This window comes from Pieris napi, chromosome 8, assembly GCF_905475465.1.
Source record: "Pieris napi chromosome 8, ilPieNapi1.2, whole genome shotgun sequence".
Classification (NCBI taxonomy): Eukaryota; Metazoa; Arthropoda; class Insecta; order Lepidoptera; family Pieridae; genus Pieris; species Pieris napi.
This window is the reverse complement of record NC_062241.1, coordinates 7,836,829-7,859,055: the sequence shown is the minus strand read 5'-3', so window position 1 is coordinate 7,859,055 and position 22,227 is coordinate 7,836,829. Positions and strand designations below refer to the sequence as shown.

General features: G+C 33.1%; 1 protein-coding gene across 1 annotated transcript; it reads right to left on the bottom strand.

Moving 5' to 3' along the window:
- Positions 1–16: 16 nt before the first annotated feature.
- Positions 17–21,725, bottom strand: LOC125052004 (cilia- and flagella-associated protein 61-like). Its single transcript, XM_047652644.1, has 28 exons — positions 21,718–21,725; positions 21,379–21,536; positions 20,564–20,711; positions 20,209–20,344; positions 19,919–20,079; positions 19,398–19,470; positions 18,425–18,669; positions 18,016–18,080; positions 17,356–17,467; positions 16,973–17,084; positions 16,540–16,610; positions 14,225–14,401; positions 13,132–13,281; positions 12,327–12,402; positions 11,576–11,694; positions 10,764–10,892; positions 8,613–8,807; positions 7,944–8,060; positions 7,295–7,449; positions 6,574–6,725; positions 6,011–6,209; positions 5,233–5,375; positions 4,829–4,959; positions 4,373–4,517; positions 3,075–3,245; positions 2,086–2,196; positions 1,322–1,387; positions 17–784 (listed from the first exon to the last, which is right to left on the bottom strand). Exons 1-28 carry the CDS (start codon positions 21,723–21,725, stop codon positions 557–559), a joined length of 3,753 nt encoding a protein of 1,250 aa, XP_047508600.1. The 3' UTR covers positions 17–556.
- Between the last annotated feature and the right edge of the window lie 502 nt (positions 21,726–22,227).

Here is a 22,227-nt window from a genome sequence, read left to right as displayed (position 1 = left end):
ATTAGGTTCCGGTTGTGCAAGTTGCCGTAACAAGGCTCTCTTGTCTATATATAAAGTTGAAAAAGGTCTTATTTACTTCATTGTAAGGTCAGTTAGACCCTTTAGACCTTAGTAGGTATAGTAATCTCATACATATTTAAGCAATAAACTTAAACTTTAACGGCTGCTATAAGCAATTGTGAATCAGTCAAAGTGGGAAAATCGTAAAATGTCAAAATTCGATCTGTCGAATTTAAGATACTTTATAGAAAGAATCGATCTGTCATTTTCATACAAATATTAATCCAAAAATACCGATCGGTCGTCCCCAAAATGTTTAAAACAAAACAGATTGATCCTTCGATCGGTTATTCAAGAAAAGTTTATGTCAAATGGATTGGTATATCAATCTCTAGTAGTAAAAATTGTATTGGGATCGAGTACAGAGAGTGGCCGTAAAGCAATTTGTTTATTATATTGTTGAATTTTAATACCGCCCCAATCATCTAAAGAGTTAACAAATGTACGTAAAATAATATTAATTAGTTTAGGAATGTTTATTTTAATTTCACAGTTATTAACAGATCTTCGCCAACATTTTGACAATACTTCGCTTCCTCCTTTTAAAAGCCGGGTGTTTGTCCAAGTCGTGCGCATACGCAGATCTTTCAGATGGTTGTAGATACATCGGTAATAGGACGTTATTTTCTGACACCCACTGTATCACGTATTGGGTGATCGCCTCTATGTGTGGGGATTTTTCAAAACTGGATCGGATCTTCATCTTCATGTTGTATGAGTGTGCCTGGTGAGAAGAATTATAAATATTCACAAAAGTAATCTCTAAACTTTGATTGAAAATTATTTTTATAACAATTCATGGCCCGTTGCTTACCGTAACTGTAACTTCTAATAGCAATGGTGATACTGATTCACATATTTGTATGCAATTTCGATTTAGTTCTCTTAATAACCGTAACCTTGGAATCGCGGGGTACTAAAGCTCACATTAAAGTCGTTATTGGGAGTTACAGAATACTGCAGCAGGTTTAGTTGGCAAAAGTTGGCGCATTATATTATACATTAACTAAGAAGTCACTTATAGAGTTTTAGTCCCAAGTCTGCCCCATTTTTGACTTAGACTAACTTACACAATATAAATGAATTAATGTTTCTAATCTAACCTAACAATCTCCAGGAAAAAAGTCTAAATCCAAATACGAAAAATTCTTTTGTATTGTATCGCGCAACTAATAAGTGTGTGGAGCTATGAGATATCTTATTTACTAAATTTAAACACGTAGAACGAACTACATACTACTACTAATAATAATTCACTCACCGTTGTCGGTAATTTATCGACGGCGGCTTTAAGAACTTCTTTTATTGTCTCGCCACGTGGTTGGCCCTGTAAACATAATTCCATGTAGAATTACTCTTCAATCTAGAGTTAATAAGAATTCAAATTACAACAGTAAATCTAGATTACAAAAGTAACTTCATAATTTAAGAGCTACTAAAATTTTATACTGCAACAATAAGCTGACCACGTAAATTTAAGTATCTTGCTGTTATAATATTGATTATATTATCAACATTCGTTAGGGGTAGTATATGAAAGATCAGCAACATTTAAAGACTTTTGAGAGAGTGTAGTGTTTTGTGGAGTTTGAATCTTTTTTTGGTCTTCGACATAAGCCTTTCTCAACAGTGCTTATCTGCCAGCATTAGCCACTTGGTCGGGTTATCATTACCCACCAGAGGTGGACTAGGAAAATTATAGATTAGCCTCGAGCGGATAATAGACCCTAGGCTTCATCGCTTACGAAATTGTCAGTAATACACACAGAGATCGTTTTGAAAGGGAACGTATTTTACGGGCAAAGATCGTACACACTGCGTACAAAAAGTATGAGTATGTACGAGCCGGTGGCTTTTCAGTATTACTGTTAAATTAATTTTAATATGTACATCATTTAAGACGCTACAAGTGCTTCAATATTATATTTCCCTATATTCCACGAATTTTTAAATTCATTAGTCTAAATTAAAAAAATCTATATTTGTTGTATCCTCCATTAGGGGGACTATGAGTGGAGATAATACCGTTGGCAGAAGTTCCTTGACAATTGCGAAAAGCTCTTCAACGTGGTCATGGTACAAGAAATGCGCCCACGGCTCACGGAAAAAATCGTATAAGTTGTCTAGTCTTTTTGTCTGTAAATTGAAAATAACAAATTAAACAACGAACGTCTGTCTGGATACCATAAGGATAAACATTATTTTTTGTGTATTATAAAAACATAAATGAAAACGCAATTGCAATTCGCTATTCATGATAGCAAGACTTCTATTAGCCAAAGTATAGGTTTTTAATAAAAAAAAATGTGTGCGTGTACTAGGTGTACACACGTAAGAAGTGAAACTTCTTTATGACCTTATTTATATGATATGCAACTTTACAGAAATAGGTTAAATAAAGTTAAATTAGATAAAGTTTAACAAAAGGCATGAATCATAGACATGAATACAAATACAATTATTTCATTTTAACTTATTACTGTACTACTATGTAGTACTAAGATTATTACAGAATTTCATAAATTGTAATAAAATTATTAGTATTACTATCATTGTTATCGTTATTATATATTTTTGTCACTAATGGCTTCAAATCTCTTCGGATCAACCGTGGTAGGGACAAGAAAAAGATGGCGCGTAACCGAAAAATGTGACGAGTGACGAAAAAATGTTACACTAAATTTTTTTCCAACCCCGATAAAGAAGTTTCACTTCAAAAAAATTAAATCTTATTTATTTTATAAGCCATACATCTACTGATTAAAGCGGCTAAAAAAAAGTTTTTAATAATTAATTATTAAATACTTTTTTTTTATAAATTTATAAAAAAATTAATTTCAATTACGAAAAAAACTGACCCAATATGCCCATATCTAAAATAATGTGTAATTCATAAAAGTACTATGTCTTAATTACCTAAAACATGTTTAGTCCCTTTTACTTATATTCAAAGTGTGAAAAGAACCAAACATAAAATAGCAATATAAGGCTTACAGTAATGAAAATCATTTTACCGTGTATCTCAAATGCACATTACTGAGTATAGAACTGGATAATCCATAGAGTTTTTTAAAATTCTCCAACGAGTACTTTTCTCGCGTAAGACATGTAATCCCGTCTACTATCAGATCTTTATTAAAGTGCAATTTAAAATATCCCCCTTTGAATGTTTCTATTACAAAACCCTGAAATTAAAATTACTTCATAAAAATCTAACCTTTAACAATACAATCTCGTCCAATAAAAACAAAATATTTTAATATTCATAGATACTAATAGTACGAGATCCCGCTGCAGGATTGGTGTGCTCATTGACTATTTGTTTAAAACCAAATTTTTATGTTTATTTATAATTAAGAGAATATTTATTTACTAGGGTACCTATCAAAATTTGGCCGCCATTATTTTTAATTAAATTATTTTTAATTGATTTTTGGTAAAAAGTTTCGTTCGTTTATTTTTTAAATAAAATAACGTCTACATCACGGTAATGAATATGAAGATTCTAAAAAATCACGGGTGCCGTTGCGCACATGGCCGCACCTCTTTGCAGCCAGGTGTAAACAGGTATGATTTCGATAAATTTATACGTTTATAACCTATTTTTATTAATTATATGTCAAATTGAAGCTAATTTTTTTCTATTAATTATCATATAAAGTTGCTTAATAAAATCTGGCCGCTAATAAGGGCTACTGGCTGTTAAAGATAATAAATATCTAAGGTAGAGTGAAAGAGAGTTAGCGCGTAACATCATTTGTCAGACGAGGACAGCGATTGTCGGCTGTGCGACGCTTTTAAGCCATTGCGCATGCGTCCAACGTTAGTGTTCTCAACCACCGGGGAGTAATAGAGATGACTTATAATAAATACTCCAAAAAATATGTAATTTTTTTCAAAATAACAAATTTAAAAATTGCAACAAAAAATTAATATTGATTTGATATATCGACGGTCGGCTTCTAATTTTCTGCTTTATCGCCGCGAATTTTATTTCATGGAGTTAGGTAACGATGAGAAGAGTCAATATTTTCAAACACGAATGAGATTATGAATTTAACGTGTATTTTTTGCATTTCCTCTGCAAATGCACTGACTAGACTTACTTTTTTTATGGAATAGGGGGCAAACGGGCAGGAGACTCACCTGATGTTAAGTGATACATGGACACTCACATTGCCAGAAGCCTCGCAAATGCGTTGCCGGCCTTTCAAAAAACATAAAAAATTATTTATACAACATCTGAACGTAGATGCCTTATAGTAAAAAAAAATTTGGCGGTATGTTTCGTAATAGTGTAAAGAATACTAACATTATACTCTAACGTTTGTACATAATGGTGCGGGACTTTGATTCCCGGTGGTCGAACTTCTAAATACTGTAACCCTCCCGGCAAATAACAACACTGTACAATGGGCCTCTTCAATTGTGGTATACTCTGTCCCCTTACTTGTTGTCTAAAAAATTAATAATCCACTCAATAAATTTTAATATTTTATATTTGTATACGTACTTGCAGATCACAGCAGCCTTGCGATTCTATACTCACTTTTCGAACTCACACAGCGTGAAATAGAGTAAAAAGTACGTGATATAGAGTAGGAAATTGCTAAAATCGTAGATTTGTTTAAACTTTAAAAGTACAAACGTCGTACTTAGTGATAAGTATTGACTGTATGTACCAGAAATAAAGATCTTAAAACCTTAGCATGTATTAGTACACTATACACTAATTCTTCGCTATTTACATGAAATCTTAAATGCTCACGTATCATCCTCAACTCCATTTCCATTACATGACTTATTGACGTCAACATTTTCTTTGCCAGTCCCATTGTTTCTAGGCTTGCTTTGTTCAGTAAACAGTGGGTCCAGTTCATTTCTAATAAGTTTTCCTAGCTATAAAAAAATACACTTAATTATAATTGACTTTATATTAGTCCAGTAGATAATTAAGTGCTAGGAATTCCGTTATTAATAAGGACTGAATTAATGTACGAACGTTTTCTTCCATTACGCTGATCATTAACACGGTTAATTATTGTAAATGAAATTATGTATTTTAAATAACATAATAAGCAAATTTTGTATATACTTTCATTATTATATAAATAATTGCTACTAAGTTACGTAGGCATAGACACTAGAACTATGTTAGGGACGAATACATACATAGATCCCAGTCTCATAGCTGTCGTGGTAGCTATATCGGTGTTGCGCTAGAGGCCCCGCAGCATAAACAAGAGGTGCGCTACTCTTGAACTGGTGGTCCACCAGCAACCCACCACTGTACCCCATACCAGCCATATGAACCGCTAATAAAGAAAACCTTACTAAATGCTGCCATTTCAGATAGTTTGTGATCGTATGTTTAAAATTTTAGATTCATCAGATTTACAATATGAATTCAATAATAATAGGAAAGTTTGATTTGTAAAAGCAAAGACAATTAAAAAAAGTTCCTTTATTTGTCTTTAGTAATAGTAAAAAAACGTATCTTTAAAAAAGTAATTAGTACATCATTTTAATAATCTCCCTGTTCTGTCGCTTATTTACCGGCTTTAAAAAATGGTATTAATGTATGTGGCCTCTAAGGTTTTTAGAATTAGATAATATGATGATGATGGCAGGTGACATGGTATGTATTTCAGCATGACAGGCTTCCAGGTGTGCTAAAGAGATGTATGAATGTTTGTACACAAATTTCTCGGAAATTAAACATGTTGAGATGAATTTTGATATAAATAGCTAGATTAGCCTAAGTTTGTCGAAACCAGTTCAATAATTTTTGAGATAGAGTATCGCACGCACTTCTCCAAATGACTAGGTAAAGAATTTTGGCAGGTAATGAAAACCTTTATTATGAAATACTATTTTTTTTACATTAATTACGTGAAAGAAGACTGAATTTAATATATTATGACGATAATAAAGACTAGTAATAACTTACCCATAAATATTTGTTCGTTTACACCTCGTTTGCCGTAATAGAAAAACGCAGCGCATTCTAAGCTTAACAATTCAAAATGCGACATAATTTGTACGTGTGTTATGGCATTTTCGTGATCCAAACTCCAGTTTTGAAAGTAATATGAACGGTATACCTTTATTTTCAAACCTTCGAGAACTTTACACATTGTTTTGTCAACCTTGGAAATAAAAGGGTAAATTGTATGTCCAAGAAAAAAATATAGCTATATACTTTATGATTTGATTGGTGGATTTATAAGCATTAAATCTGTTGGGATGATTCCATTATAACAATTTTTTACAATAACCAAAACAAACTGAACTGGTAAAGCCCGTCAGGTCAACGAAGTTTTATTTTATTAAAACATTTATTATATTTTATTTTAACGAGAGTATAATTATATATTGTCAAATCAAAATTTATTTATTGCCATTGGTTCATGTACATTTGTGAACGTTACTACCAAGTACCAAATCAAAAGCGTAGAGCGAGAAGAACTGGAAAAAACTCTCCTCCACTCTTTATTCAGTAATCGTACTTACATAAATATTACAAAAGGGCGACACTCGCGAACCTTCGCATTCGTCCGGAAAAGGTTCTATATATACGATGAGTTCTGGAGAAATCTTCATCTCCAGTAATGTCGCAAGACAACAATATGCATGAATCGATGCTCCATATACTAGTATTTTTCCTATGAAATTTACAATCTTAATATGGCCACAATAAATTATAAACGCACTTAGGCTCGCAACTATAGGAAATAAATTTAATAATTGAAGCCGCTTTATTTAGCTTTACTAGGCAGTTGACTTATACCATTATATTAGCGATGCTGAATTCTTAACTCAGTAAAAGAGGATACGAATAATCAGATCAGTAAAATATGTGTTCAATACACATCTAATTCAATAAAAAATGGTTTGTTTTATTAACTATATATATACATCGATTCTTCCAAAATACAGTGGTGATACGGAATTATGGCCAAGCAATATATGTGATATTAATTTTTATTTAAATGTTATGTCAAAGACGAACGCACACAAAATAAAACTAGTACACGGTGGTGGTAAAAAAGGAACTAATTTTGTAAGTAAACGCCCAAAGTTTAGAGGTACGCTTAGTGATAAAAACGAGGATAGTGTTCAAGAAAAACAGCCTTTTAAACACATAAGAAGATTATCAGTATTATTTCCATTGGAGCTTTGAAAAAAAAGTGGCAAAGAGTGGAGGCGCCGCCACAAGAAAACAAAGTTATACCTTCAGTCTCTTCCCAGTCAATAGATTTCAAATAGTTGAGCGCCTTGTTTGCGTCCGATACATTGTTAACTACGAAGACATTGGAAGGAAGCAATGATGGGGATGGCTTTTTCAGACCATGAGGCACGTCTAGACGACTGTACTTTATGTCACTTCTGAAAAATATTAAGAAAGGCAGACCTCCAAGTTTTGTACCTAGAATTCGAACGTTTCGTACCTGAATGTGTCTAAATAATTTGTATTTTTTTCTAATTTGGCCTTTATTGGTTTAATAATATTTATATGGGTATGGTTGGGTTGTAACATAGTTATAAATCTTATTTATTTAATTTAATGATATGATGAAATTTATGGTATTTATAATAACAAACTAAATTGAACAAAATTTGCACGAATTGTGAATTAACACAAAACTCTTTAATACGAATTTAGAATCATTACAATAGAATTAAACATTCGTACTGCACGATACTACAATGCTCACTTCAAAATATACAATTAAATCACTTCATATACTTAACTATTATATTGATATATAAATATTGTCGATCTTTTGACTTTTCTACTACTACTTTTTACTTTACTTTAATTTTTGTATTTTACTAGTAATTACTTTACTAATAATTTTGAATGTGAATGCGTAACTAACCTATCAGGCTGGTGTATTTTTAAATAATCGGGAAGTTGGTACTGAATGCCGCATAGTAAGAACAACCGATCGTAGTAACACCGGCTACCATTTGACAGCATCACATATTTCTGCTTTCTGTAACACAATTCCTACTAATTTCGATAGAGAAGTCTCTTTTCATGACATCAATACACAATATTATTATAACAATTAACCAGAGCAATCTGGTTTATTATTTTATAATCAAGTAGGTGATAGTTTTCTTTGTCTGACAATTTTAAGTTACGACTAGCTAGCCAGTAGCCCAACGATTCGCAAGGCTGGAACTTTTTTTATATTTTGGAAAAATAAAGTCTACTAAGAGATAAGCATTCTAATGATGATAGAATGTCTCCGTAGATTTTGAGTTTATTTCTTAAAATTATGCAAATATATTCTATAATATATAAAGCTAAATTACCTCGTTTCATTCATTGGGGTTTAGGAGGATATTTAGTGGAATGTTTTTCGCTTTTACTTTTACTTTTACTCCATTACGGAGTACCAAGTTTGGACCAAGTATTTGAAAGCATTTGGATTATATAGTTAGCATTAGAATAATGACATGATTATCATTATATAAAGAGTTACTGAGAAAAGAATACAGGACTTGACATGAATACATACGTACGTTTATAAAATACATACTTGTGAATTTCCACCACAGTACCGTGTATAGTGTTTACGTAATATGTGTACGGTACACTCTTTAAATATTTCTCCGAATTGTAGTGATCCCTTAGAAACATCATTTCGGCGAGCGAGTTTGAATTTCTTACGTATGACAACCCGTGTGGCGATATTAGTGTTAAGTTTGTGAAGAATATGTAAGATGAGGTGTCCCTGGAAATTTTATATAGGTACTTAGATATCTATTATCTATTAACATAGTGATCGTTTCGTGTTGAAAATGGACAGTTAAAAAACAAAATATTTTTTTATAGTATGTGGTTCGTCTGTGGTAACATAAAACTTGTAATTTTCAATATTTGGAAGAAAGACGCTCAAGCTAAACATCGTTTCTCTATATCCTCATAAATCTATTTTAATAAACATATATAAATATAGTTAGTAGGGGAAGATCGTTACCCTTCGTACGCGGGGCACATTCATACAGTCAAAATAAAACTTGAACGAAACAAAGTACAGTCTTGCTTTTGTATGTGTGCATGAGTTGAGGTACCAACTATACATCAACGAAGTTTCGTGAAATTCGCACCGATTAGAGTGAAGTTACAGGCATGGACGTGTTTTCGCGCTCGGTAAGTAATTTTTTGATCTATGTTTTTATCTCTTGTTACCGTAGATAAAATAAGTTTTCGTGTAGAGTATTCTATCAGTAACTAGCAAAATATACTTAAGATACGTCTCCAATACTTAATTTATGACGTTTTCCTATTAATATTAAAATAAGTTATATTTTGTTGTTATTCAGTTAGTGGGGTACATTTGGACAGCACAGATGGGGCACATTTGAACGAATTATACAACTAAATTTGTATAAAAATTTGTCGACGCGAACTGTCATTTTCATACAAATTAAGTTTTCGACTTTCTACATATCACACTACTGTTAAGGCATCTTGACTAAGGTTGATTTTGATGCTTGTGAACCAGATGCTGTGAATAATTCACCAATCCATCCAATAGTAGTTCCTTCGAAGTCAGTTTTGACACCAGAGGCATTTCGACCCTATCCGCATTTTGTAAGAAGTAATAAAACAAACACAATGACGATGACGGCCAAGAAAAACCACGAATTTATACTGCCAAACCCGAAAATAAGAAGTGCTAATCCACACCAAAGAGTAAAAAATGTGATTCTAAATTTAAGATACCTAACTAATTAAATTTTGTTTTACATAAGAAAAGTATTTTATTTTTGTTTAATAGAAGTTAAATCTTTATTTTTGTGTTTAATTTCATTGCTAATAAATGAATTTTGAACTACCCCACAGCGTAAGAAGGTACCCCCAACACTGTACGAAGGTGCCCCGTTGATGGGGCAGATTCGTACGTATTCCAGATTTAGTTTAAATCATAATTGTGGTTGAAACATCGGATGAAATCATTTGTCATTTTTTTATTTGAATCTCAGATAGTTAGACTATAAATTTAAGCTATCAGGTGATTGATTCATGGAAAAAGAAAAAAATAAAAAAATAAAATGTGAAAACCGTACGAAGGGTCCCCACCTTCCCCTATATGTCGCAGCCAACTAGCTTAATTAGCCGTTCAATTAACAGCCTAGCCTTTTAACTAAACGGCGCCGTTTAACTAGCGCCCTGAAAGATGTTCAGCCAGTTGGGCTGAAACAAACATCAAACAGCTAGGCAAATGACTTGGATCGATGACATATCATTACTTGCCTAGCCTGTTGACTGTTAATTTAAATTTAATTCCACTTTCTGCCACTCTCAAACTCGAAAAGAAACTCTTCAAACTGTGAATATGGCGTCGTCGTTGATGTTGTTTTTCAAAGTTTCATGAACAGCAACAAGTACAATGGCAGAGTGTAGAAACAATAATAATGTGAATTTGACTCAAGCAATTTAATTTTAAAAGAAATATTTTTTATATCATATATCACCTTTTTTATTTCTCCCAAATAATGATTCTATCGTACAAATGTTGTAACAAATGCTGAATATCTTTCAGGCCGCTAGTTAAACGGCGCCGTTTAGTTAAAAGACTAGGCTGTTAATTGAACGGCTTATTAAGCTAGTTGGCTGCGACATTAATATAATAAAACATATTTACAATTCCTTATTCTTATCTACAATAGTATTCACACATTACCCGAACAATAATGTATTCAAAAACGCCATTGCGGTGGTGGATGCGCCGATGACTACCAATCTACAATCCACTGTCACTTTGGGAATACTGGTCAGTCTGGCACCGATGTACCAACAGCTGAATGACATTCTGTATTAAAAAATTAGGTTGGATAGGCAGCTGTTAATTAAATGGTTATGGGAGTAGGGTCCGAGTAGAATGCCGGTTCTTTAGTTATACTCTATGGTAAGTCGTAATGGTTAGAAATACAATAACGTTCCACATACAAGTGGTGATAAAAAATGCCTTAAAAACTATATAAAATACATTTCTGCGTCTATATAATATTTTTTTTTATAAAATTCCCAATTTACCAAAAACCCAACTTATGAAACGCTTGTTTTTTTAATCAGGTAAGTATTTATTACGCATAGTAAACGATAGCCAGTGGTGTAACAATAGGATGGCAGGGCTGGCAAAATGCCACGGACCCAAGAGGGTCCCTGCCCGAGAGATATTATGTTCTATGGATGAATGAGAAGTCTCCAATACGCATTGGGCTAGCGTGGGGACTACAGACCATTCCCTCTCGCCGAAGAGAGGAGGCCTATGGTCATTAGTGGGACATATACAACGTGTAATTGAGTACTCTGAAAATCTCGAAGTTTATTAAAATTAATCTGACTAGGGACGATTTTCACTGATAGGGCCCCATCAAAAGAACTGCCACGAAAAAAGATTGCCACGAAAAAAGATTGCCACGGGCCCCAGATGTATAGTTACGCCACTGCGAAGAGCAAAATATTGTAGATTAAGCTTTGTAAGACACTTACAAGGAATTAGAAAGTGCTTGCAATTTATTCAATTCTGGTACTGGTGCATAATCCAAATGCGAGATGCGCGGACGCAACGGGATCATTACAGACGCAAACGTATTTATTTTATGTGTTACCTAAAATAAATGTACAGTATTTAATATTTCCCTTTCTTTCTATTACGAACGATAGTACTAGAAATGATTACCAGTATCGCATCATTACTTTTATAAAATTACTAGCTGACCCGGCAAACGTTGTTTTGCCATGTATATTATTTCTAGAAAACATTTTTTTAGTTCAATAAAAATAACTATCTACTATAATAAAAAATAGGAGTTGATCGTAGAGGGGTAAAAATTAGGGGTTGTATGTATTTTTGTATGTTGTATGATAAAAAAATAAAAACAAAAAAAAATCTACAAAATTTAAAAAAAAAATTGGGCTGGACATTTTACCACCCACCCTTAACATCTAGTGGTTTGAAAGATAGATAGTAGCCGATTCTCAGACTTACTGAATATGCATACAAAATTTCATAAGAATCGGTCGAGCCGTTTCGGAGGAGTATGGGAACGAACATTGTGACACGAGAATTTTATATACATATATAGAGATTCAGTAATGAAAATACAGTCACTGCATAAGGACCCTGGGACACCTGTCTTCATATAACCAAGTATGGCAATGCATTTTAATCATGAACTTTAAACATAGAATTAAGAAATAAAGTTCCATTATAACATTACAGATTACACGAAATTCTTACCCATTTATTCCTATAAGCCGTCATCCACACAAGAGAATGAATCCCCGACAACCGCAGCATATCTCTAACGAAGAATCTGTAGCAATAAAATTATTACAAAAATATTAACAGTTATTAGTAATAAGTCTTGTTTTTTCGCCATAGAAACGCTGAGAATAAATAGGAGGAGTCGTTCGGGTGATACCTGCAGCTGAGTTACATCATCGTTAGTCGAGGCAAAATATCAAATTTTATACGAAATTCCATACGTATCACCTCGACGTCCGGCAATCCACAACAGCCTTGCGATTCTGTAACTCACTTTTCGAACTCTCACAGCGGTTTTCGCAGCGGCGGTCGCGCTCAAATCAGTCGTGAAGCAGTCATTTTACGATTTGGCATTCTGATAAACAATAAACTACAAGCTCCCTCCTTATCAGAATGCCAAATCGTAAAATGACTGCTTAACGACTGATTTGAGCGCGACCGCCGCTGTGAGAGTTCGAAAAGTGAGTTACAGAATCGCAAGGCTGAGCGATATTTATGGCACTTTTTGTCGCGCACTACCACTTTGTGGAAGAAGCTGCCCATTGAACTACTTCCGAACCAATTCGACTTAGAGTCAAGATAAGAACGTACCAACACGTAAAAGGCCGGTGGCGTACTTGCCTTCTGGCAGTGTAAGTGTCCTCGAGAGAGTGAAGTCGAATTGGATCGGAAGTACAGAGGGATCGCGAGTTCGCTGCCGGCCTTTTCAGAATCGGTACGCTTTTTCTTGAAGGATTCTAAGTTAACCCTCTTCTTTACTCGGAACATCTACACTTACCTATAATGTGGTTCAAAAGCGGGGTATACAAGGGCCGTATTAAGAGTGCCACATCCTGCCCCTTGACCCTGACCCTTCACGTGATGGCTGTGAGCACGGTACTCATCCAAGTTGAATTTGCTACGTAAAAATTCGATTTGATCCGGGGGTCTGAAATATTTTTACATAATCTTTTGAACTATCGACATTGGGTGGACGGCTTATATTCACAGTTAAAAAATCCCAAAGACATAAGTTTTGATGTGAAACATCTATAGCCGCACGTAAAACCGATTTCTGCCGGTATATGCCGTGGCGACGCGTCGCCTATATACGCTATATGATGGTATATATATAGTCAATATGCAGTAGTGTGTACGGTGTGTGTATTTCGAAGTCACTGATTAAACGAATTAAGTAGTCACGATTTGAAATACATTCGTAAATTTTTATATTTAATGAAAATAAATGTTTATTCAATAAATTTATTAATTGATTTTATCATTATGACATATTTAGTTCCTATCACAATCTGTTCTTTTCTGCATATTACTTATACAAAATAATGTCGATGTTTCACATCTGCCAGGCGTCCCGTGACGGCTCACATTTTTTTATATCAAATAAAATTTTGGAGCAACATTTCTTTTAAACATAAGTTAGCATTTCTTTTGCATCACTACACAATTTTTTATGAAATTTCTGCATGGATAAGGGAGCGTTTAAGTATTACCTAACGAATTTTTTGGGTCCTTTTGTAAAACGTTACGATACGGGGCGAGAATTGAATTACGCGTTATTTTCGACATTCCAGTACTTTACGTGGTGTATAATGGTAACTTTTAGGTATAAAGAGTCACTAGGTGGTCACAAAACGTTTTACTATACTCGGGTACAGTACTGTACTTGGGTACAGAAAAACGTTACGGCGCGTTACATGGGGGGGGGGGGGTCAATAATCTCCAAAAATTGCGTGATATAATAATACTTGAACGCTCCCTAAGTTAAACAAGATTCCAGACTTTACTACGTTTAATTTTCCTACGCTCGATCTTTAGTCTATGGTAGTGTAATGTAATGTAATCATAATTTATTTGATGACATAAATACTTACTCAAGTATACCAATGCCTACAACAGAAACATTGCTTAGAAACACGTATGCCTCTAGTTCGTTTCTCCTGAAAATTGTATTTTCTACCGACCATAGCGTCTCTTTGCCGTCTAAACTGTAGAGTAACTCCGCTATTTGCGGTATGTCTATTATTTCAGCCCTTCGTACGCGCAATCTACTAAAATGTTAATATACAATAAGTATATAAGGTAATCGACTATATTATACACATGAACAAACCTAAGACAGCTCAGGATTTTCAAACGTTCCTTAAAAATATTGTATATATGAGAAGAACTTTTGCAAACAAAATATGTAGCCAACTGATAAGGTGAGCGATTGCGAGTAGTATTGCCTATAATAAACATTACGACTTATTTGGCACGACACAAATACATTTTTGAGTTTTAGGAGATTATCCTTCTGTCTTTCATCCCAAATCAATTACGTCACCGGCTGTTGAAAGGCCCTAAGCCAAATGCGTCAAACTCAAAATAACTTTATTCATATAGGTAAACAAGTACACTTATGAAGGTCAGAAAAAAGTTAAATTAATTCTAAATTTACATTTACTACCAGTTCGCAAGTCAAGGGCTTAGAGCGGGCAAGAAGAACTGGCAAGACTCTCCGCCACTCTTTTTAATCGCTATGTTTTGAGTCATACAAGGATTAGGATCATTTAAGTATTCATCAAATTTATAAAAAGCTTTATTGATTAATTTACGTTTAACGAGAGCTTTGAATTTATTGAGCGATAAATAATTTGGTTTATCGTCAGCTCGTACCACTGTTTTTTTTAATAAAATGTGTTTATTAAGGAACATAAGATACATGTATCACTTATTCCACGTCATTAAATTTGAATTTGTAGGCATCCCTACTCATCGGCAAAGAAGACAGAGGGTGTAGGCCGAGAGAAAAAGCCGGCGTAAAAAACTCTCGGTACTCTTTTAAAACAGCAAATCATCAAACAACACTTATTTTAAAACAAATATCGCAAATTAATTAGAAGTAGCCTGTCTTGCACTAGTCCCAGGCCCTTTTATCAACTAGATAATCGTTGACTTTATAGTAAGCCTTTTTACACAGCTTTTCTTTAATACATTTCTTAAATTTATTGAAAGGCAGATATGAAAGAGCCTCTGGGATTTTATTAAAGAAGAGTATCCCTATCCCCAAAAAAGAATTACTAACTTTAGATAGTCTAGTACGGAGAAATTGCAGCCTGCGTTTGTTCCGTTGTATTAACATTGTGCGTATGTTCTATTCTAGTAAACTTATCACTATTTTTGTATACATACATAATATTTTCATAAATATATTGCGAGGAAAAGGTAAGTATATTAATTTACTTGAATCTCTAAGAGATTCCCTACATTTTAAATTATAGATTGCACGAATAGCCCTCTTCTGCAGGATGAAAATAGTTTCGACATCAGCAGCATGACCCCATAATAATAAGCCATAAGTCATTAAGCTATGAAAGTAACTAAAATAAACAAGTCTAGCTGTATCGACATCAGTTAGTGAGCTAATTTTTTTAATCGGCTGCAGAACTAAGTCTCTTCGCCAATCCGTTAATATGAGGGGACCACTGAAACACTGTACAGCTCGGCTACTTATTCGACTCAGACATGACGCCCATCTTCAACTTCTATACTTAATTCTATTAAATCCCAAAACTCCCTCTTATCTTTAAAATGAATTCAACTTCTCACGTCCTAACATCTATATGTTACGCTCCTTTAACAGATGCTTTTTATAAATTCCATCTTTTATTCATCATCGTACATTACATCATTTCGTCATTCAACAATTCTTAACCATATTCTATTATGCTCAATCGTGACATTTTAAATACTTGTATTTCTTATTCTTATGTATTGCATCGTAATTAATGAATCCGTGAGATTAGCTTTTTAGTTAGTTTATTTTATGACTTTTTTTAAAATTATTTTTGATTAAGGTTGGTGATTCTATATTTTTTATTTAAAGAAGATTTGTTTATGCACTTCTTGCACTTTACTTCGCGAGATCGGGATTGCATTCCCTAGTGGCCCCGGTCGTTCTTCATAATATCAGCTACTGATTATGTTTAATTTCCTACACACACCTTAATTAGGTGACCGCAACATATGCAACACATACAATCTTGATGATGAACAGTATATAATATTTGTAAATAAATGATTACGCGTGACAAATAAGAATTATATTAGTTCATTACGATTCAACTCTACCAACAAAGGCATAGAGGCTGTGTTATTGTATTACAATATATTTATTGTACAATCTACTACCTTAATAAATGGATACCTTAAAACTGAACATCTGTGAGCAATATATAACGCATATTCACAAGCCACTTGATTCTTAGTGGGAGCAAACTGCAACAATTTAAAATGTATGTCATAAGTATTGAGTTACTTTAATGTTTTGTTGTAGTTGTTGTATAGTACTACTACATGTAGAAGTAGTATTCAGTGATTAATGGCTGAAATTGGCCCGCACTAACAAAGATTCCGATAACATATTCATATACATGAATATTAGTAGCTATGATGTAAATCCAATAATGGAATCACTATTGATTTTAACCTTAAGTTAACTGATCTAAGTAGGTCACCTCGTGTACGTTTCATATAAATTTATTTTAATTCTTTGTATTCTAAATTCGAACTCTAAATTTTCGAAATAAGCCAATATCTTTGTGTATAGGTAGGTCAGTAAAAATATAGATAAAACTTACGGCAAAATGTTGTAATAATGGAAAACTTTTTTCCGAACACGGCTTTCTTATAATACAGTAATCATAATCTTTCATAATTTCAAATGAGGCTTCTAGTAAATCGAAGGCGTGACTGGAACATTATAAATATGGTTTTACTTTAAATAACACTCTTTCCCACTGAGATATTATGTAAAAGACTTAATTTATTTCACATACTATAAAGAGCTTTTAGAAATGGTCATTTGCGATTTGGATTTATATTGCTTATATTAATTGCACTATTATCAATTTTAAATACATTTGCAAATAAACTAGTATTGTTTAATTGCACGGCGGTGTATGCAAACCAAAACGATAAATAACGATTGCCTCTTATCTTCTTCTGGTTAGTTTCTACTGACCTCTCATCGATATCATGGTGTAAACCAAATAGTTCAATCATAAAGGCGTTTGGTTCACCAGAGAATTTCTTTTTATTCTCAGTTTTTTGATTAATTCTTATTGATGATCTGCCTAAAATTGAAATAGAGCTATATCCAAATTATTATAATAACTATTACAAGTCTTTAGTCTACAAACGAGATAAAAAAAATACAGTAAGCATGAATATTTTAACGCGATTTAAACAGTTATACCTACACCCTAACTTCGGTCGAAACAATAAGTGACATTGTAACACACTCAAAAAAGTTAGTGAAAATGGGCCGGTTACATTGCTTGCGTTTTTGATGACAGCTAGGTAAAAAAAACCTTACTTCGAATGGCCCAGAGGGAAGAAAAAAGAGAGGACGCCCACCAGAAACAGGGGAAGATGATATAAAAGAGAAAGCGGGGAAATATTGGAAAATGGTAGGGAAGATGAGAGACAAATGGAAGAATTTAGAGCACGCCTTCACTTCGTCAGAGGTCGTGTACTTAATTTTAATACAATAATTACATCAACTTAATGAAATCCTTATTAGGGTATTTGAATATAGGCTATTTTATTTTTTTAAATTCTGTCGAAAAGCAAAGCCTATTTGGACATGAAAATCTTTCATAATAATTACTGAAATTCTAACGTCTATATTTATTTTCCATTTCATTGACAATTGATCGTCTTGGACTCCTCTTTTTCACGATGGGCCTGAAGCAAAATATGTCTTTTAATTTGTTACCAATACAAAAACCGAAAATGAAATTTAAAGTACCTAATACATATTATTAACGTGAGCCTAAATCAAAGGTGCTTTTTGTTTCGAAACCCTTCCGGAGTTGGATAAATTATAAAAAATCGCATAGAATTAATAATATAATAATCGCATATATGACTTTATATTAAGTTTTATACCTATGAAAGTGAATTTTTGTATTTATTTTATTATATAGATGTTTATACAAATATCTTTCGAGATACTTAATAAAGTCCATGAAGAAACTAGCTCCCTCATTTTCAATTGGAGGGCGTCTGAATCTTCAAAAACTACTTACATGAAAACATCCTTGGAAACCCGAGGGACCGTAAGCAAATTACAGTCTATGTTGACGATTTCATAATCAAATGGATCTTCTTCGAGTAGAAAGTCGACAAATGATGTACGTTGGGATAAGATTGGCGAGAGTTTTTCACTTAATTCTTCGGAGTTATGTACATCAATATTATAGTGAGACTGGCGACGGAAGTTCACCTTATTTGAAGGTTTTGTTTTCAGGCTTACATTGTCGTATGATTGATCCTACAAATTATTTTAAAATTAATTTTAGTATATTCAAAGTAAAGTCTTTTAAGATATTATTATTCATTAAAACTTTGCACTCTATTGACTAAAATACTCACTCCTGTCAAATTCTGTTTACGCTGTGATGAATAGGGACAGATGAGTATTCAAGTTAAAACGGTGCAATTATACAGATTTCCTCTTTACGAATATGAGGAATGAGAGGGATATTGATTAAGGAATGACGAAGATAATTGACCGAAAAAGAGAGAAATAGTACGAAGACAGATAAAGTGGATGGCGAGAGGTACGAGAAAGCACGGCCTGAATAGTTACAGAAACTGGACCTGCAAATTAATTATTAAAAAAGCTGACGTCACTATTGCTTCTGCTTGGTTCGACTGCTCAATCAGTTCGACTAGTGTAGTTTTGACCTTCCTGTGACATTATTTATGTGTAATATACTCCCCTCTATCTCTGTCATATACGTAGTTTACTAATACAAAATTTTGGAAATACATAATACAGACACATCCTATCCCACGATTACTAATTGTTTCATATTTCTTTCAATTCTAAATGTCTGTCATATGTATAAGACACACGTGTATTACCACGGACACTAGCTAAAATTTTCTAGATATTTTACAATACAAAATATACTAATATAACATGTATTATTTCATCATCAAAATAGGTTTAACACTGATTCATAAATTTATTCAAAATTATGCAAAGAAGCATACATCTTGAGTATTTTCATGTTCAATGAAGGGAGTAACATCAAATGGAGTCCATTTTCCTAGCATAATGGGGTCCCTGGAAAATATTTATTATTAGGTCCTTGTCTTGCAAAATAGTTACTTTTGATTTTACTTAACACGTTGAATATTCTTTCGAAGTTAACTCATTTAATACAAATTATACACAATTAAGGTTAATAAGGATCTGAAGTGACCAAGGAAAAATCCTTGGCTAATCCAGTTTTCCAATAAGATTCTTATTTACAGAGGCCCTCGCTTATAGAGGTCGAAATATACCGTTATTCCATTTATAGAGGTGGAAATATTGATAAAAAAAACAATACAATACTCTAAAAAACTTGTCCTAACCTAATAAATTGTTAACAGAGGTAATTCGATGAAGAACTGCCAGAAACTCAATGCAAGTTTCTCTTATTTAAAGTACAATGAATCGTTTATATTACTAAATACTAATATGGTACTAATTAATTTCTTTTACACGCGGAAAATGACAGATGTCGTACCCAAAAGTACGTAGAAGAATGTTGCTTCTCCTATTTTTCTCTTTTTCAAGAGGTGTAGCCTTACACAGCCCGTGGTATGAATCCAACTCGTATGTGTTTTGAAGCATGGTAAAATTAACATCAGAATTCAAACACATTACACCGGTTACTCCATCAATACCCTGAAAATTCAAATATAAACAATAAGTTAATAAAGAGGTATCTTAATATGCTCAGTAGTGTTTTAAAAATCTTCAACTGACATAGAATCTTATTATTTATTTTAATTTATAATGTAATCAATTACTAACCTCAGTTACAATTATCTTTCTTTTCATTTCTGGATGCTGTCCGATAATCTCACTGATGTAGTAATCGCCGTACAACTCGCGTAATCGAGGAGAATTCTTGTCGAGAATTGCTACTATGTCATCGTTATCTTCCTCACTGGGATTTAGGATTATTATAAAGCATATTACCTTGATAAATGACGCACTTAGAGGCGAGTTAAATACTAAACAAGCGCAAATTCAAACCGGATTCCGATAACCATTAATTTACTTGTAGAGTTAGTCAGTTACATAAGGAAATGACTTTTAAACATAAAATATCATCCAAAACTTTCTGATCGTAATAATAGATTAATGTTTTTATGTAACAACTTACACAGCTCGTCGTATTCTCAATTCTGGACAGAAATCTTGTCGTATAGCCGTATAGAAATAATGATAATTAGGGTCGTTGTCATCGTCACGTTTCGCTTTGTTTCTCTTGTAATTATATTTTCGGACAGTCTGATACTTTAGAATGAACTCTGAAAATAATACCTGCATATACTAACACGCGTTCATAAACTGATGACCAATAACATTTAAACGGAACGCGCCATTGTTTCGTCTTTAATTTTATTGATTTATACCTGGAAATTGTTTACTATAAAAATAATGAATTTATAAAAGCAAGAGAGTGATATCTAATATATAAAATTCTCGTGTCGCGGTGTTTGTAGTTAAACTCGTCCGAAACGGCTTGACCGATTCTCATGAAATTTTGTGTGCATATTGGGTATGTCTGAGAATCGGACAACATCTATTTTTCATCCTCCTAAATGTTAAGGGTAGTCCACCCCTAAGTTATAATTGTTTTAATTTTTAGATAAATTATTTTATTTTATTTTTTATGATACAGAATTAAAAAATACATACAGCCCCTAATTTTTACCCCTCTACGATCAACCCCTATTATTTATTATAAATGATATACATGGCAAAACGACGTTTGCCAGATCAGCTAGTATACATATATATATTCACCCAGATAGTTTTTTATAATGTTATTTATAAAATCCACTACATATCAACCAAGATAAAAAATTATTGTCGGAAACTAACTTCCCAAGCTAATTATTCCCTAATCATGTACTTTTTTATATTACTGCACATTTTAGTATCACGAAAATAGAATATTTTAATAGTACTTACCCTTAGGGCAATCTGGTGGAACCATAAGCACTATTTGTTGCAAATAAACATCGTTCTTAAACAGAGATACCAAAGACTCTTCTAGAAAATAGGCGAATGCAGTCTCAGCACAACACATTGCGTGGATGAACAAAGTATTTCGTGATAAATAGTATTTTCTGCCACAAAAACCATGAAAAAAATTAAATTGTGTTTCCTTTTGATACTTGAGTATATCCCAAGTTCGTACAATTAACAAGCATATTTTGCATAGGGATGAGTAAACTTCGTATACCGAAAAGTTAAATATTTTTTTTTAAATTACCGACTGGGTATGAAGTTCAAACGATAGAAACTTACTGATACATATTCCGCATCCAAGGCTCCCAAGCTGCCGGGTCCACGCCGGGAATGGAAGGATGGTCACATACAGACATAAATCCTATTACCTCCTGCTTGGAATTAACCATACATATTGATAACGTTGTTAATTCACTGAAACGTGGAGTTGTATGTTGTTGAGTGAGTGAATTTCTTTTTACGTACCTACGTACCTACTTATTCAGTACATATTCTTTTTTAATTGTAGAAGAAGCTATATTTCTAATATTTATATTAGGTATATGTAAAGATCTAAGACCGCCTATCTACGCCCTTTATCTTTGTTTGTTATATTTTGAGACGTAGTGTTATTATTATACTTACATCAAAGTCCCGACATCAAGCTCACCAAACAATTTCTCCGACTCGTTTTCTTTTAGCAAAGCTTCAATTTCATATTTATCCTCTTGTACAGCCCTTCTTAGCCTTCTTCCCTTTGGGCCAATATTGAAATCAAAAAATATCGACATTTTTACTATAAACTACCCT

Excerpts from the sequence above, each read along its gene's own strand:
- LOC125052004 (XM_047652644.1), bottom strand. Across the intron at positions 16,611-16,972 it reads CATTATTACAACATTTTGCC|TTTGCTCCCACTAAGAATCA; the intron begins GTAAGTTTTATC and ends AAATTGTTGCAG. Across the intron at positions 785-1,321 it reads TCGATAAATTACCGACAACG|GCACACTCATACAACATGAA; the intron begins GTGAGTGAATTA and ends TCTTCTCACCAG.